Genomic DNA, 18,215 nt, shown 5'->3' on the forward strand with positions numbered 1-18,215 from the left:
CACTCCCCAAATGGCTGTACTGGTGAGGGCTGAGCCAGGCCCAAGACAGGAGCCAGGAGCCAGGAGCCAGGAGCTTCATCTGGGTCTCCCACATAGGTGGCAAAAACTCAAGTACTTGAGCTATCTTCTGCTGCTTTCCCAGGCATGTTAGTAGGGAGCTGGATGAACAGTTGGGATTCAAACTGACACCCATCTGGGATGTCTGCCTCACAGGAAGCGGCTTAACCCAATATACCACTATGCCAACCCCTTGAAAGTTCTTTTCTGTAACAAAAGTCTAAACATACTTAAATTATTTTCATATATTGTTCCACATCTATAATCACATTCATAATAGTGATTATCGTGATTTTTTAGATCGCATTATCGCCATGTCATTTCCATCTTCTGGAAAGCAGTCTTTCTACAGGAATCCAATTAAGGTAAGAGTTTTTATCTAATAAATACTCAATTTTCAGTGAACACAGATGTGGAGTCATAGTTTACTGTTGACCCAGGTTTGTCAGTCTTCCTCTGAAATCTTACTCTCTAACGTAAAACATCATAATGGATTATATCAGATAGTTTTTGCTGTATTTTAAGTAATAGCCAGTATTTTTAAAATTATATATACACACAGACCTATATTAGTTTTTAAAAGAAATGAACCAAAATGTCTTCATATAGCTATGACTTTTCTAAAATTTGATAAAATCTATCATTTTATGCATATACAGAGTAATACTATATACTTTGCCTTTTATTTATTTATATAATGCTTAGACCATAATAATCAGTTCATTATCGAAATGATATCTATTCAGAATTAATTTAAATAAGAACTATATGTTAACTGGGAATTAAGAATTTGGACAATAAATAAAATAAAGCTAGCTAACCAGCCAGTTTCCTCCTCTAGTGGCAGTAAACAATGCTTACTTGGAGTAGAGAATAATTTGAGTAGCCAAGCACACTGGTTAACTGTATGAAAGCCATCCATGGGTTAGACATGACTTGGACTACATGTACCTTCATATTCTATGAATCTCTTCTAGAAGCATGAGTGAGAGCCAAAAAGTAACAGCCATCATGTTTATATAACTAACTCCTGGGTCATTCCTAGGTTATGCTGGATAGTAAGATATGTGTCTGTCTCTTTTAGGAAGTTGTGAGGTTCCTGGATACCAAACATCGAAACCATTACCGAGTCTACAATCTATGCAGTATGTACATGACTTGATATTTTGCTACTATAGATAGAAAACAATTATGAATGTAAGAAGACAATTTCATTTCTACTTGTCATTTAATCATAAGCATTTGGTGGCAGTGAGGAGAGTGAGTTCAAAAATACTGATCTTGCTCAGGTACATTTAATAGGAAGATTGAGCTCAGTGGGTGCCCTTCAACAGAGACAAGCCTGTTAGAACCCAAGAGGCAGAAGTGGAGGTTTGGTCTACTCCAGTGGTTTTAGGGTTAAGAAAACTTTCTATTTTCCCTGGAACACTGCATTGAGGACACAGACCAAAAAAAGGAATTCTCTATCCACTAGGAGTGAGTTGTGATGACAGCAGTGTACTAAGTGGGAGTGGGGAGGATTGTCATTTTTAGTCCTTGTTTATACTCCTGTGGAACTGTTGTCTTCTTTTTACTTGTTGCATACTATGGTTAGTGGTGAATTACCCCTGTGATTACAGAGTAGACTAAAATTTTAAAAAAAGAAACTAAACCTTTAAAGAATATTAACAAATGATATCCTTAAGTTACCACTCTTGTCTCTCCTGAGTTTTTCCTCTATTTGTTTATTAAATGGACATTTTGCAAGGGAAAGAATTTTGGCCAGTTACACTGCCTTTGCCCCATTGTTTTCAACTATCTTACAATAGTATAATGAATTATCTGCTAAAAAGTTAAAGTAAAGGCTATTCAAAAGTCAGTTGGATCAGTAACTTATCCATAGAATAAGTCACTAATTTTTTTATGTTTTTGAGGCCCTCAAGTTTTTTTAGAGCAGTTAGAGCCACTCAGAAAACTCCTTTTGTTTTTTTTTTTTGTTTGTTTGTTTGTTTTATTTTTTTTTATTTTTTTGACAGGCAGAGTGGACAGTGAGAGAGAGAGACAGAGAGAAAGGTCTTCCTTTGCCGTTGGTTCACCCTCCAATGGCCACCGCGGCCGGCGCGCTGCGGCCGGCGCACCGCGCTGATCCGATGGCAGGAGCCAGGAGCCAGGTGCTTTTCCTGGTCTCCCATGGGGTGCAGGGCCCAAGCACCTGGGCCATCCTCCACTGCACTCCCTGACCACAGCAGAGAGCTGGCCTGGAAGAGGGGCAACCGGGACAGAATCCGGCGCCCCAACCGGGACTAGAACCCGGTGTGCCGGCGCCGCTAGGCGGAGGATTAGCCTAGTGAGCCGCGGCGCCGGCCAGAAAACTCCTTTTGATAAGGAATTTCAATAGAAAACTTTAACATGTTCATAACTCATCATTTATTATGTTATTAGTTATGAAAATATGACATCTGTATGATTTATTTTAGGTGAAAGAGCTTATAATCCTGAACATTTTCATAACAGAGTCCAAAGAATCATGATTGATGATCATAATGTCCCTACTCTCAGGTAACTTTTATGCAACACTGGCTATGAGAAGAGGGCCAGATACACTGGGCTTTATTGTTTTGGAAATATTTTAATTCAACTAAAAGTCTAACTTTTAAAATCAGCGAGATGGTGGTATTCTCCAAAGAAGTAAATATGTGGCTGGCTCAAGACAAGAAGAACGTAGTAGTGATTCACTGCAAAGGCGGCAAAGGTAATAGCATTTTTTCTTTTTTTCTAAAGAAATTCAAAATGTATATTAAAGTATAAAACAGATTCATCTTACTATCAAACAATATGAGTAAGGTTTAAAATTTAGAATTTTTTTAAAGATTTATTTATTTGAGAGGCAGAGTTACAGACAGGAGAGATGGGGAGGGCCTTCTACCCATTGGTTTACTCCCCATTTAGCTGCAATGGCCATAGCTGGGCAGATCCAAAGGCAGGAGGCAGGGCTGCTTCTGGGTTTCCCACATGGATGCAGGGGCCCAGGCTCATTAGTAGGGAGTTGGATTAAAGTACAGTAGCTGGGACTCTAACCCGTATGGTATGCCAACAGCAGCAGGCAGTGACTTTACCTGCTGTACCACAGCACCAGCCCCTTAATATTGGAATTTTAAAAATTGAAATGGATGTATTTCTTTTTCTATACATATAGTCCATTGTTCTAACACCATCTACTGCATGTTATTTTATTCTCTATTAATTTCTAATCCCTCTCAGCCTTATCTCACCTTTCAGGAACTGACATATCCTCACTCACTTCATCTGCAGCTTCTATTAGTGAAGAGTTGTAATGTTCCTTTGGGGGACTCATATTGTCTTCCTTATTCTTATTTCAGGTTTTAGCTTTGTTTTCAGCATATGTGTGTATAAATATATATTACACACAAATATTTATAAACTTACAGAATTTCTCTTGTGAGATTTCTGTTATGTGCTGCTCTGTGTGCGTTTCAAGTGGAAGCACAGAGCACTATCTACTGGAGCCCTGTTCACCTGTAAATCATGGTGGAGTTGGGTGTGAGCTGTGGTGCACTTAGCCCCACCTTCTGAGACCCAGATGAGTTCTCAATGATGGATTTCATGGGCTCGAGTTTCCTTGTTGCCTGACTTGCATGGTGGGGAAGAGTCTCCTCTGAGATAGTGTGGACATCGCTCCTGTGTGGGAGGTGTCGTGGGATGGCTCCCACAGTTGATGTTTGTGTGTCTGGTAGGCCAAGGTCTATGTTCGAGAATGTAAACATTAAAGATGGCTTCTGTGGGCCAGCTGCAGGTCTGGATGGGCAGGGGGAAAAGGGGTCGGACAGCATAGTACCAATCTGTTTGCTTTTTTTATACCTTCTCTTTTTTTCCCCTCTTGGAACTTCAAAAGCAGTTCACCTATCTCCTCCTCCTGCTGCTACTCCCAGCTCCAAGGACACCTAATTCCACCTAACCTGATCCACTGGGGACTGGCACCCTCCACCCCGACAACCTGTGCATGCTGCGTCTCCTCTGTTTCTCCTTCTTATTTTCCCTTTCAGCATGTACCTGCCCAGTCTGTGTTGGCCAACTGGGTTTCCCGGTGTAAATTTCCCGCAGTTCTATCTCCTGCATGTAACCTCTCTCCCTTTTAACTACCTATTTTGCCCCCATGTGACTTGGATATTCCTGTTTATTTTTTTTTTCTTTTTTTTGACAGGCAGAGTGGACAATGAGAGAGAGAGACAGAGAGAAAGGTCATCCTTTTGCCATTGGTTCACCCTCCAATGGCCGCCGCGGCCAGCGCACCATGCTGATCCAAAGGCAGGAGCCAGGTGCTTTTCCTGGTCTCCCATGGGGTGCAGGACACAAGCACTTGGGCCATCCTCCACTGCACTCCCAGTCCACAGCAGAGAGCTGGCCTGGAGGAGGGGCAACCGGAACAGAATCCGGCGCCCCGACTGGGACTAGAACCCAGTGTGCCGGCGCTGCTAGGTGGAGGATTAGCCTGTTGAGCCACGGTGCCGGCCCAGATTTTCCTGTTTCTAAGCTGCCATCTTTTCCCTGACCCTTTGGTTCTTCTTACAACTTGATTCTTACATTCAATTTTAGAATAATTTTGTCCGTTTTCACAATATGTTTAGGATTTTCATTGGAAAGGAACTGAATTTATTAATTTGGGAGAACTGACAACTAGGTTATCTATTTATTTGAATCATTTGGCCCTTCAATAATATTTTATACTTTATATTCACAGTGGTTTTTGTAGTCCATTTTCTGTTGTGGTAGCAAAAATACCGAAGGCTGGGTACTTTATAATAAAAGTGGTTTATTTAGACCACAAATTTGAAGGCTGAAAGTCCAGGATCAGGCAACTCCATGTGTTTGGGCCCTGGTAAAGCTGCTTGGTTGCATCACAGCATGTTAGATGGCATCATGGTGGGAGTGATGCATTCGGTTAGCACGTGGTACTTATATTACCTTCTTAATAGAAAGCTGCTAGATTCTGTTGATAGTTTGGTTTACAGTTCTTGTATCCGGGCCATGGGTATGATTGGATATTCTTTTTTTAGTTTCCCTCATAATGTTAATTTCAACTGTTGGCTTCACAAAATGAGCTAGGCTGCATTTCCTTTCTTTTTTATTCTCCAAGTCTGTTTAACTTGGTTATTATTTTTTTTTCTTTACCTTAAATGTAAGCTAGGACTCCCTAGTGAACCCACATCAACCTACAGTTTTCTCTGTGGATGTTTTCAAGTTGTAAATCAGATTTTGTTAGATATAGGATTGTTTAAAACTATTTCTTGTATCTATTTTAGTTAGTTGTATATTCCCAAGCATTTGTCCATTTTATATACAATTTCAAATGTCTTGGCATCAAATTGTTCAACATATAATCTTACTATTCTAATATCTAGAGTGTGCTCCCCTTTTTATTCCCTATGTAGCTTTCTTGATGCCTTGTCTCTATTTTCTTTGATTAGTTTCACCAGGGATTTTTTCAATTTTATCAATCTTTTCAAAGTACCAAATTATTAGATTATTGTTGGTAGCTCTTTTTTTAGTATTATTATATTAGAGGGGAGAGACAAAGAGAGCACTGGCACTCCCATCTGCTGGTTCATTCCCCAAATACTCAGAACATCAGCCCCAGTAGTAGCCAGGAGCCAGGAGCCAGGAGCCAGGAATACAGTGCTGGTCTCTCAATGTGGATGGCAGGAAATCAAATTACTTGAGCCATCACCACTGCCTCCAAAAGTCTGTATTAGGAGGAAGCTGGAGTCAGGAGCCAACCAAGCTGTTGATCAGTAGCCTCCTTTTCAGGAAACTTCATGCAAAAGGTGGAAAAACTCCTCTTTGGAAGTACCTGGCTTAGAATAGTGTTTGCAATGACAGACTGAGAAAGCAATTTAGCGGTTCATTAAACATTTTTAAAATGATAGAAAATTCTGTGCATCTCAGGTAAAAATAAGTTTGGAATTACATTAAGTAATTAGGTTCAGTGTGTACTAAGTAAAAAGCTACAGTAATTAAGCAAACATTTTTATTTTTTTTTTTGAGACACAGGATGGTACTCACGTTTTATTGTAAAATAAGAAACCGATATAAAAAGGGGATATAAAAAGGGAAGAGGACTGGCGGTGACAAATGCAGATGTGCCTTGCAAGGTGCAAAAGAAATTGACCCTGAGCATTGTGGGGAAAGTGAAAAAGGTCTTAGTAGATGCAGATGGTACATGAGATGGAATCCTCCAGGCGTAGGTTAGGGCAGGACTTCTTTCAGGTGCCATTGTCACTAAGAGGCTGGGCAGGATTTGGCTGCACCAGCGTAGACCAGGTGCCCAACCAGTGAAGCTGTCAACCCAGCCAGCAGGAGGGCAGGGAACCAGCTCCCATGAGGGTGCCACATCCCAGCCACCCTATAATAAAGGGTGCTTTCCAGGACAGCCACACAGCATTTCATTAATCCTCACAGTAGACCCTGTGAGGTAGGCATGATCAGCATTTCATGAAGTTGTGGCCACATCCCTGCTCAGCACAGCAGGAGGGCTGGGCTTCCCACCCAGCCTAGGGCTGCTTCTCAGAGCATTTTTCCCCCCAAACATTCCTCACAGTCAAAATTCTAAAAGCTAAGGCTGGCCCATCCTAGCTCCCACTACCCCTCCCTTCCTCCCCCCAATACCACCAGTGCAGGCCAAGGCAAGTGGAAGAATTCCTGGGAGTTCTGAGGCATACCTCTACCAAGTAGGGTTCAAGCACCTGAGTCCCAAAATGTCAAGGTAGGAGGGCATGGGGGTCGTCAACGTGGTCAGAAGGTGAGACCTCAGTCTGAGTTGGGCCCCTCTCTCTTGAACATTAGTTTTTTACTGCAGGAGGTAGACCGCCCCTTCTTGGCCTTTGGGCAGCTGGAGTGAGCCCTGCTCCCCCAGGGCTCCTTCTTGGCCTTGGCATCCTTGAGCTCCAGGACCTCATTCAGCTCTTGGAACACCTTGAAGCATTCACGCCCACGGATCTTAATGATGCAATATTCTCTATCAAGTGGCTTCTTTTTCTTGGGAGAGGAGTCGGTGGTGGTGGTTGGCAGTGCTTGCTTAGAGCTCCCGGGGGGCAGCTCAGGGCAGGACTCCCCTTTCTTGAGGAAATTTTCTTCCTCTGTGCCGTGGTCCCTCCCAGGACAGGCACACACTCGCACCTCAAAGCTGTTCCATCCTAGCAGGTTCCCCCTGGAATCTTCCAGTGTGATGAGGGTGAGGATGGGCCACCGGTTCATGCCCCCCATGCAGGAGCTGTTACACATGTAATTATAGTGGATGGTGGTACAGTCAGGGCCAACGTCGGGTGGCTCATAGGGCACCACCACACTGTGTCGGAAGGTGTTTCTGTCATCCAAATACTCAGCACACAGATTTCCCTCCACCCGGATGAGATGCTGAGAGAGGGGCCAGATCATCACTATCGGAACAGCACTCGTGGTGGGGGCAGTGTCTGACAACTTCCTTCATGTGTTGAGACTTCTTGAAGATGGCCATGGCCCGCACACGGGTGCCAGGCAGGGGTGTTGAGTCGACCCACAGCTGCACAGGGCAGGTGTTTGCTAGCTGCTAGAAGAGCTTGTTGAGGCAGGGGGAGTACATGCAGGTGACAGACTTGGCCGTCCCAGAGTGCAGGAAGCCCAGCCGGAAACTGGAGTTGCCGTGGTAGGTCTTTTGGGAAGGGACAGAGGATGACAGGGGCCAGCAGGTGGCTGGTGCAGGGGTCGCCAGCCCAGGGGCAGCTGGGGTGGGGGCCTCTGGTGCAGGAGCTGCTGGTACTCAGAGCCCTTCATCTGGGTCTTCGTTGAGCCAGTTGGCAACATCTTTAGTGGACAGCAGATCATCCAAGGGAGGGTTCAGCAAGGTGGTCAGCAGGTTGTACTCAGAAAGCAGTTTCCATAGGTCTGAAAGTGTCTCCTGACTCAGGGGAGGCTCCAGGCTGAGAACTGACTACAACTCCTCCATGGCAGCACCCAGGAAGCTGGCCCGGTCGCCAGTCCTCAGGAGAGCGCATCACAGCCCCAGACGCCAGGTGCCCCCGCAGCGCAGTGGCTACCTGCGCCCTGGACGGTGGCCCCCAGGAAACAACATCTTTTTAAAGTTAAATTTTGTATGGCAGATGAAAAATAGAAATTCAAATAAAACTCGAGAAATTTTGAGGATAAATGACATGAAGCATAAGGTCAAGGATTTGCTTTAAAATGTAACAGTGGAAAAGAAAGGAGATGGCACAGAAGAAGAAAGGATAGAGGATAGAGGAGAGGGGAGGGGTAGGAGAGAAGCGAGGAAAGAGGAGAGGGAAAGTAACCAAGTTCAGCAAATATCAGTAACTACAAAATCAGGAAAAGTACACGAGGGTTCACTATCCTGTTCTGTATGCTTTCATATGTTTAAAAACTTTTGTACTACAATTAAATACTCTATGGAAGAAACAATGAGTATTGCAAATGCTAAAAGCCATTTTGAGTTGTGATCCTGGTTTTATTCTTTTTCTAAAAGAATGTTTAATTTATTTGAAAGGCAGTGGCACAGAAATAGAGAGGGAGAGGCAGAGAGATCTTCTATCAAGTGGTTCACTCTCCAAATGGCCACAATGACCAGGACTGGGGATGGCTGAAACTGGGAGCCTGGAACCCTTTCTGGGTCTCCCCCATGGGTAGCAGGGGCCCAAGTACTTTGGTCATCTGCTAAATCCCCAGACTCATTAGCAAGGAGCTGGATCTGAAATGGACTAGCTTAACCTGCTGTGCCACAACTCTGACCGCTATTTTTAACTTTTATAGATACTTTTATTTATGTTATATGGATCATAGAGTGTAGAATTAGTTCCTAATTAGCAAGTGAGGCTTTAGGCTTGGAGTCCTAGGCAGAACTGACTGCCTCCAGTGTGTTTCCCAGCATCTGTGATTCAAGACAAGTACACATGTGCACAAGTGTATCATGTCCATTTACAGAACCAAATTCCAGATACAACCATAAAACAGCGAAATATCTTGGCTATTACTAAACTATTTGTGACAAGCACATTCAGGGTGTAAAAAAGTCAATCAAAAACACACTCTGGATACTTCTGAGTGTATTTTCATACTAAGTTCTACCATGAACTAGCTTCTTAAACTAACTTTTCTTTTCTAGGAAGAACTGGGACAATGGTCTGTGCTTGCCTCATTGGTAATCAGATCTTTGGTACTGCAAAGGTATGAAACATGTTACTACAATCTGTCTTGTGCTTACTGAAATCGCCAATTCTGAACTATCACTGCTAGGATGTTATGGTGACTCTCTGAGTCCCAATGGTTAAGTGAAACTGTAACTGGAGAGTGGGTCATTAAAAAGTATTGGTTGGCTCCTCCTTTGTTTCATATCCACTATGAAATTAGTAAATGACTACTTCTTACCCTGGACAAGGACTAGGGTAAAATGTGTGAGGCATAAAATTTAAGGGAATATAAAAAATCTCAGTAGTTAGCATAAATAATGTTAAATCAATATTTTAAAAATAAAAACGAATGCAAAAAAATCATGATGTATACACTATTAATCTTTTAAATACAAGTGGGACCCAATAGGAGCAGGATTAAGTGAGGTCAGTAAAGCCAAGTTATACAAATGCAAAGCGTTGCAGGACTTCCTCATGAGAATAATATTCAGATTAATTAGATGCATTTTGCAGAGGACCTTGGCTATCCTTAAAATTGCTGTATATACATAAAAGGCCTTGCTTTCCCACTCAGAGTCTCTCATGGTTAATTACTATTTTTGCAAAGTCAATATACATAATAACTGTAATCTGGAAATTGCTGAGAAGAGAAGGTGAGTTGTTCCCATGTCTTAAAGCAGGGTTCATTTTGCTGCCATATTTTTGGGAAGCTGCCACTTAAGTCCCTACTTCCAGCAGCTCTGGTCTGCTGGCCTGCAGTAGAGAGAAGAGGAGCTGAGGGTTATGCACAACAGTCAGCTCTCCAGGAGATGGGAGGAGTGCGAGTGGGAGGGAAATTATGGGGGAGAAAGCCAATGTAATCCATAAACCGTACTTTGGAAATTTATATTTACTAAATTTAAAAAAAAGGAAAAAAAAACAGCTCTCTAGCCACTTCTGTCTTATAATCTAAGATACACAAGTTTGGAAAATAGGTGTTTCTTTAAGTCATACATCATTATGTTTCAGTGAGTTGTAAAAGCAACTTACTGAGTAGTGTTTCACTTCTAAAATGGAGATTAGAAAATATCAATGTTTGATGGGTGTGTGTGTATGCCCAAGTCTGTGTGTATATCATGGGTTTATTAATGTGGGTTACAATTTCATTTTCTTTTCATCTCAGTCTTCTCATTTGTATATTGGAAGGTAGAAAGAAGAGTTGGACCAAATAGTTTCTAAGGGCATTCTAGTTCTGAAAGTCCATGTATGCAGGAATCTTTGAATGAGACATATCTTTGATGTAGCCTTTTTAATACTGTTATTTTGAGTAGCCTCTCTTCACAGAATGCTCCCCCTTAAGGAAATAATGTGTCCTTAGAAACTTAAAACACATCTACTATGGGAAAGGGAAGATTGCAGATGAACCATTGTTGTGTTGCTCCTTTTCTATAGGAAAGTCTTGCTTATTTTGCAAGTCGACGTACTGATCACACCATCAGTAGTAAATTCCAAGGAATTGAAACTCCCTCCCAAGTAAGTTTTCTTTTTAAAGGGGCACTTCTTTGGGGGGAGTGGGTTAAGATTAGCCCGACACATGGTTTCACTTTAGACTCTTCTCTGTTGGATATCAGGCAGTGGCCCTTGGGTGCCCTGCAGCAGGCTTTAACTCCTCCTCAGGACCAAAACCTATACCTCAGTCGCTGCCCATGCTTGAGGAGCAGTGGGTCCTCCCTAGAGCATTTGATATTTGTTGTTGTGTACAGAGTTCAGCAGTTGATTACTTTCCTGTAATAGGCAAGTCTAATACCTAAGATTCCAGGCCCCTAATGCTTATCAGTTGCCTTTGATTTCCCCATAGAAGAGGAACTGAGTCTTTCACAAACCCCTCCTGCAGCAATGTTGCCCTCTCAGAGAATCATGAGAACTATTTCTAGATGATTTCCTTGTGAGAGTGGTTGGGGAGGGAGAAGGAATGTCTATATTTTGATGGTTAAAGAAAAAAGAAAATAGAGGCCGGCACCATGGCTCGCTTGGTTAATCCTCCGCCTATAGTGCCGGCATCCCATATGGGCACTGGGTTCTAGTCCCAGTTGCTCCTCTTCCAATCCAGCTCTCTGCTATGGCCAAGGAGGGCAGTGGAGGATGGGCCAAGTGTTTGGGCTCCTGCACACCCATGGGAAACCAGGAAGAAGCACCTGGCTCCTGGCTTCAGATCAGCGCAGCGTCGGCCATAGCAGCCATTTGGGGAGTGAACCAATGGAAGGAAGACCTTTTTCTCTCACACTGTCTGTAACTCTGTCAATTTAAAAAAAAAAAAGAAAAAGGAAAATAAACACTTTTCAAAACCTCTAATATACCCCAAATGCTTCTAAACTTAAAACTATTTCATTTAGGATTTATAATATTTATGTGGAGATTGCTGAATTTTTTCCTTTTAAAAAGATTATGGAAATTTTCAAACATATGCAAAAAAGACAATTATACAACAAATCCATTTTTACTCAACATGCCACTTTATCTCATAACTAACCAATCATGGTTTATTCATTCTCTCCCCTCTCTATCCAAATTCCTCAACCCTATTCCACTCTGTTTTACCAAACCTGGGTTATTCTGAAGGAAATTACACCCATGAGATCATTTTATCCCACAAGTATTTTGGTATGACATCTAACATAAGGTCTCAAGAGAACCCAAAAATCTTAATACCATTTATCACATCAAATGCTGTATGCCTTATAAAATCTTAATAATTTCAAATTTTGAGTTTATTTTTAAATTTTCATAATTGTCTAAGATACTTAGAAAACTTTGTTTCAGTTACAATACAAACAAGGCCCATACATATCATTTGGATGCTACCTCTCTTAGGTCTCTTTCTGTTTCTGTTTCCCATCTCATTTTTATTCCTTGTGATTTGTTTATTGCAGAAATCAAAACATTTATCTGATAGAGTTTACAACAGTCTAGACTTTATTGATACATGCTAAGGGTTTTATATTCATTACCTAATTCAATAGGCACTGTTATGAATCCCATTTTACAGATTATGAAATTGAAGTTCAGAGAAATTAACCACTAGAACCAAGAACTCAAATCTAGATCTGTCAAATCTGAAGCCCAGTATAGTCCATGCTGTGAACAGCTTCTATTTATTGTCCCCCTAAAACCAAAGTGAGAGCTGATTGAGACTCTTAGGGAGATGTGAATGTAGCTATAAATGAGAGACTTTCTTTGAGTGAAGTGATGGCAACTGAATAACTACACTGGGCTTTGAAAGCAGCACACAGTAACTTCTCACCCTAGATCTTTGGTTAGGACAAAAGAATTCAGCCTTTACTCACCAATACTTTTCTCCCATACCTAAGCCAAAGAAAACAAAAAACAAGATATACATACACCCTTGGATAAAAGTAATACATCAACCTACTGAAGTCCATCTTTTATCACGCCATTTCCATGCTCAAAATCCATGATGGCTCCCTGCTGCCAATGGCAACTATATGTTCTAACCTAGCTCTCAAGATCTTCTGCGGCCGGTGCTGCGGCTCACTAGGCTAATCCTCTGCCTTGCGGCGCCGGCACATCGGGTTCTAGTCCCAGTCAGGGTGCCGGATTCTGTCCCGGTTGCCCCTCTTCCAAGCCAGCCCTCTGCTATGGCCTGGGAGTGCAGTGGAGGATGGCCCAAGTCCTTGGGCCCTGCACCCCATGGGAGACCAGGAGAAGCACCTGGCTCCTGCCATTGGATCAGCGTGGTGTGCCGGCCGCAGCGCACCAGCCGCGGCGGCCATTGGAGGGTGAACCAACGGCAAAAGGAAGACCTTTCTCTCTGTCTCTCTCTCTCACTGTCCACTCTGCCTGTTAAAAAAAATCCTCTTCAATTTGATTTTTCAAATTTTTTCTTCATTAAGTGCTGTCACATATCCTGTGCTCTAAGACAATAAGACCCTTTGCTATTTCCCAGCTTGTCAGCACTGTGTATCTTCATGCTATGAATCTGGTGGCAGGAGCCAAGGGTATGTGAAATGCAGCTCCTTCACTGACTCTCCCCATACATCTCCCTTTCTCCATTTCTCCTTTAGTCCTGCACAGTTATCCTGACTTTAGTCCAGAACTAGCACACCATATGCTACACCTGAATGTCTTCTGATTCACTGGGATAGCAATAGAAGAACTCAGCTGCAGACTTCAGATTTGGCAAGGCCCTGGGGCAGAGGTTCCTTTATGTCAAGTGATGATTCTCCAGACACCATCACATTCTGACCCTCCCAGTGAGCCAGTCTCCTGGTCACATTACATCTATCCCTGAGTTAAGAACTTGCATGAGACTATCTCATGGCTGCCCTTTCTCATAGAAAGTACAACACTTAATTTTATTAAACTTCCCAATGGGGAAAGAAGAATCTGTGAACTTCTGAGTCCTGTTGGTTCAGTGCCAGAACTGTTCAACTTCCTTAAGAAAGACTCAAGGACAGACCTTGTGAATAAGTTTATCACAGAAAGAATGAAACCAAGAAAATTCCAGAACTTCTTTGCAACAACAGAACTGAGAAAATGATAATTAAAGAAACTCTAGCTGGCAGAGGCAAGGTAAAAATGACCAAGAATCTACCTGAGAGATGTTGGTCTCCTCCTGAGTTTGCAAATACCATTCTTCCATTATCATAGGCTATTCTTCACCCAATCACAAAGCTTCCCGTAACTCAGTCACATCCTTGCTTCTATCCACACATGGATAATGGTGTAGTCTAAAACACAATCATAATTATAAGCACCCTATAAGCCAGACCTGATTCCTTTCTGGTTTCCTCCCAAAGCACTTAGTTCAGTATTGTTTCCTAAGGTAGTTTTGAGGCCACATACATAAAAACACTCTGTCTTATAACAAAATCCAGCAAGTGATTTCTTAATTTCTTACTGCCCTTACCAAGCTCTATGCCCTGCCCTCACAATAGGAATTTCTGATTTTCAGCTTTTCTTCCTCATGTAACCTGAAGCTTTTGTTTCTTTGCAGAGTAGATATGTTGGATATTTTGAGAATGTGAAAAATCTCTGCAACTGGACTCTCCCGCCAAAAAAAATCCTCACGCCATACAAAATTATCATTTATTCAATTCATAGTAAGTGTTTTTGTATAACTGAAAAACTGGGCAGAAGCAACAATGTTCCCATTCTTTGGGAAGATTTGCTTGTGGATATATACAGATGAGCTTTACTAGTACTAGGGCATCTAAAGAAATCTTTGTGAGTTTTAAACCATTTCAGGGAAGTCACGGGCATTTCAGCCTAATGAAGTTTTAACACCTTTCTCTCATAGGAACAATGAGAATAAAATAGTTTCTCAAAATTCAAAGCCTAAAAATCATTTAAAAATTTGGGAATTTTTGTGTCAGTCGGATATTATATCCTAAGATTATGTCTTCTTTCTTAATATCACTTTGGGTTTTATTTAAACCTTGTAGAAGGGGCCAGTGCTACGACACAGTGGGTTAAAAGCCCTGGCCTGAAGTGCCAGCATCCCATATGGACACTGTTTCTAGTCCTAGATGCTCCTCCTGATCCAGCTTTCTGCTATGGCCTAGGAAAGCAGTAGAAGATGGCCCAAGTTCTTGGACCCTTGCACCCACGTGAGAGACCTGCAAGAAGCTCCTGGCTTCCTATTGGCACAGCTCTGGCCGTTGCGGCCATCCTGGGAGTGAACCAGCGGGTGTCTCTCTGTCTCTACCTCTCTAACTGTCTTTCAAATAAATAAAATAAATCTTAAAAAAAAAAAAAAAAACACCCTGTAGAGACAATGCTTACAACTGTAAGGTGCAGATCTGGAAAAAATAGGGAGTTGCTCAAATTCACAACTTCAAGTTATTGTAGGTGAAGTTGTGTGGAATTTTATGGCATGATTTGCTTATCTCAGACTAACATGAAATAGAGGATTGGAAAACCTCAATCTCAGGGGCCAGCATTGCGGCATAGAAGGCTAAACCACTGCCTACAGTTTTATCATTCCACTTAAGTGCTGTTCCAAATCCAGATCCCTGTGGGTGCACCTGAGAGCAGCAGAGGATGGCCTGACTGCTTGGGCCCCTGGTACCTACAAGGGAGACTCAGATGGAGTTCCAGGCTCCTGGCTTCAGTGTGGCCCACCCATGGATGTTGTGACCATTTGTGGGAGTGAAGCAGTAGATGGAAGATCTTTGTCTCTCTCTAACTCTGCCTTTCAAACAAACAAATAAAAGACAATCTGAGATCCAAGATCCTGGGTGTTCAGCTTTCCACATGTCTTAGCTTGTAAACCAACTCAGGAAGGACTGTTGGACAAGTTAAAATTCGTCCTGCACCCGTGTAAATAAGCGGGCCAAACTTACTGGGATCAGTATGATTTTTGAATAAAAATAATCTTTCAAATGGTTGTGACAACAAGAGAAAGGAGCTAGGGAGACTGAGAAGAAAAAGTGTGAGAGGCTCTTAGATGGGTAATGTCTGTGACTGCACACTTTCCAGCTTTCATTGTCTTTGAGCTCTTTACTCTGCAAGTTGTAGAAAAGTGATAATGCAAACAACTTTTCTACATAGAAATGCAAACTGGATATGTTCAGTGGAATGCAATTGGCTACTAGCCCATTTGCATCTAGTCGTAGGTTCATTGCATCATTTACTATATGCTTGTGTGTGGTACTTTGAACCAGCTAGAATATTTTATTGTTTCCTCATTAGTGTGCCTATCTTTTTAATTTTATACAGATGTTGGAAAAGGCGATGGAAGTGACCTAAAAATTCAAATAACTACAAAACAACAGACAGTCTTTTCATGTTCATCTTCTAAAAACTGCAAGGTAAGAGAAAGCATATGAATTGAAAATTCTGAAGTTTTTTTAAAGCTCAAAGTTATATCAGCATGTTGGCCTCCTGAACCATCACTCACCACAAAGAAGATGTTATGTTGCTTTGTAGTTACCATCCAACATGGAAACCGTAAGTATGGATGCAAACCAGAGCTAACTTAACCAAATTGTTTGAAAAAAAAAAAGGGGGGAGGGTTTCCCAGGGTATTTTCTAAAATATATATCATTGTAAATTGTGGCTTTGCCTTTTAGGTTCCCACAAATGCTGAGCATGTTACCAGGAATCTATCAAGATTTTAATTTCAGATTGTAGTTATTTTTAGCCATATTTTTTTCCTCTTGGTCATTTTACCTTTTACTGTCCAACACTAAAATTTCAAATTGTAGCATACAAGAAAATCTCCTAGGGGCATGTAAAGATGCAAATTCATTATCTGTGCCTCCAAGGTATGATTCAGGAAATCTGGAATGGGTCTCAGCTATCTGTAGATATAGCAATGCTCCAGATGACTGTAACCAACAGTCCTGTGAGTTAGCGTTATGAGAAACTATGTAAGCATATGGATGAAAGAGGAGTCTCTTTACCCAAAGCAATGGGACCCTAGTAGACAATGATCTGCTAAAATGTTGAAGTGATGCCTAACTATATAAAGACTTTTGTGGAACAATAATAAAGCTTCTTTCATGAGTCTAGGAACTGTAAACATTCAGAAGACCCTCCCATGCTTCTATTCCTGACACTAATCCTCCTTGTCCTGTCCCCCTGTGTTGGTTTTGTTTTGTTTTGTTTTGTTTTGTTTTGTTTTGTTTTGTTTTGCCTCTCCTAGCTGAGGGCATTCACCTGGGCCTGATCCTTGACATTTGTGTTTTCATTTCTGTAACTACCCCATTCTTGGTTACTCTCAGCCATTCCCCTTCTTTACATTATTATTTGTTCTTTAAGCCGTGGAACATATATTAATGAGCACTCACTGTTGCTACATGTAGAAATTACAATATGGACAGTCTTTACCCCAACAATCCAAAGTTAGTCAAATCCAAACTTGCCAAATGGAGCTTTTCCTCTGCTACTGCAGATGGCACCATCATTCTTTCACTCAGGTCTTCACACGTGGTATTATCTTTGATTCTCACTTTGCCTTCTCCACATAAATCCAATGAGTCACCAATTCCTCTGATTATTCCTTTGAAATTTTTCTTCATTCTCCTTTCCTTTATGTTTCCACTGCCACTGTTTAGTCCATTTGCTCGTTGCTCTGACAAAGTTTCTAAACAATGGTCTCCTTACCTTGTCTTTCTTCTTACACATTGTAGTGGGTAGAATCCTACAACATGCATCTTGAAGTATTGCTCTCATTGTGAAGAGCTGTATGTACGTCAGAAGACACACAGTTTATGCACAGTTAAAGCCAGTTAGCATCTTTGGGTCAGCATTCTTATCTGAAAAATAAAGATGACATCTCAAGTGTTGTGAGAATTAAGTTAGGTAATAAAATAAAAATTTGTCAACTATAAATTACCAAGTAGATGTTAATTCATGACAGTAGTCAGGATACTTTGACACATAAAATACCCCTCTCCCCAATACTCTCTAGCAACTTCACTCTTATTTCCATGGATCTTGAACTCTCAAGATACAATAACCATATCCAACCTGAGCTTATTTCCATCAGCAACTTAAGCTGCAGAGATTTTTCCTTGTAAACCGGGTCATCCTCGCAGGTTCTTGGAATATAATTCTAATTTCTACTTCATGTTTCTGCTTGTCTTTTCCCTCTCCTCTGTCCCAATGTATGCACTAGATTCTATTTTCAGTGCTCTCTTTTATTTATTCAAACCCTTCCATACTCAACTCAGTAGCTATCTCCTTGAAGAGTCTCTACTCTATGTTGCCTAATAATACCACCCCCTGCAGTTCATAACAGCACACTCAGTCTTCACCATGTAGCCTGACATTAGTTATACTATTATTCTTTACATGCCCAGCTCCCTGAAGGGACCGACTGAGTCTATATCTTATTATGCTTTTCACAGGGCCCAGCGTAAGTCTTTCTCATTTTCTATACCATTATTGTATAAAAATAAATCTGTAACAAAGAAATATTTAGTATAATTCCAAATCTGTTCCTCCTGGAAAGTTTATCGTTAATCACTTCATTTAAAGGCC

General features: G+C 41.6%; 1 protein-coding gene and 1 pseudogene across 2 annotated transcripts in view; one reads left to right on the top strand and one right to left on the bottom strand.

Moving 5' to 3' along the window:
• LOC127489446 (phosphatidylinositol 3,4,5-trisphosphate 3-phosphatase TPTE2) overlaps positions 1-18,215 on the top strand; it is a 140,981-nt gene that overhangs the window by 108,820 nt on the left and 13,946 nt on the right. Inside the window, exons 14-21 of the mRNA XM_089303307.1 lie at positions 358-422; positions 1,142-1,202; positions 2,514-2,595; positions 2,700-2,788; positions 9,206-9,267; positions 10,662-10,742; positions 14,224-14,329; positions 15,960-16,039. Of these exons, the coding sequence (XP_089159433.1) occupies positions 358-422; positions 1,142-1,202; positions 2,514-2,595; positions 2,700-2,788; positions 9,206-9,267; positions 10,662-10,742; positions 14,224-14,329; positions 15,960-16,039 (626 nt within the window). The remainder of the gene's footprint in view (positions 1-357; positions 423-1,141; positions 1,203-2,513; positions 2,596-2,699; positions 2,789-9,205; positions 9,268-10,661; positions 10,743-14,223; positions 14,330-15,959; positions 16,040-18,215) is intronic.
• LOC138843813 (cellular tumor antigen p53 pseudogene) overlaps positions 6,069-18,215 on the bottom strand; it is a 42,363-nt pseudogene continuing 30,216 nt past the window's right edge. The window contains exons 2-3 of the transcript XR_016213319.1: positions 17,096-17,488; positions 6,069-13,957 (exon numbers count right to left, since the gene is read on the bottom strand). The product of XR_016213319.1 is annotated as a cellular tumor antigen p53 pseudogene (transcript). The remainder of the gene's footprint in view (positions 13,958-17,095; positions 17,489-18,215) is intronic.

Source organism: Oryctolagus cuniculus, chromosome 9, assembly GCF_051225735.1.
Source record: "Oryctolagus cuniculus isolate XC-2025 breed Fujian yellow rabbit chromosome 9, ASM5122573v1, whole genome shotgun sequence".
NCBI lineage: Eukaryota > Metazoa > Chordata > Mammalia > Lagomorpha > Leporidae > Oryctolagus > Oryctolagus cuniculus.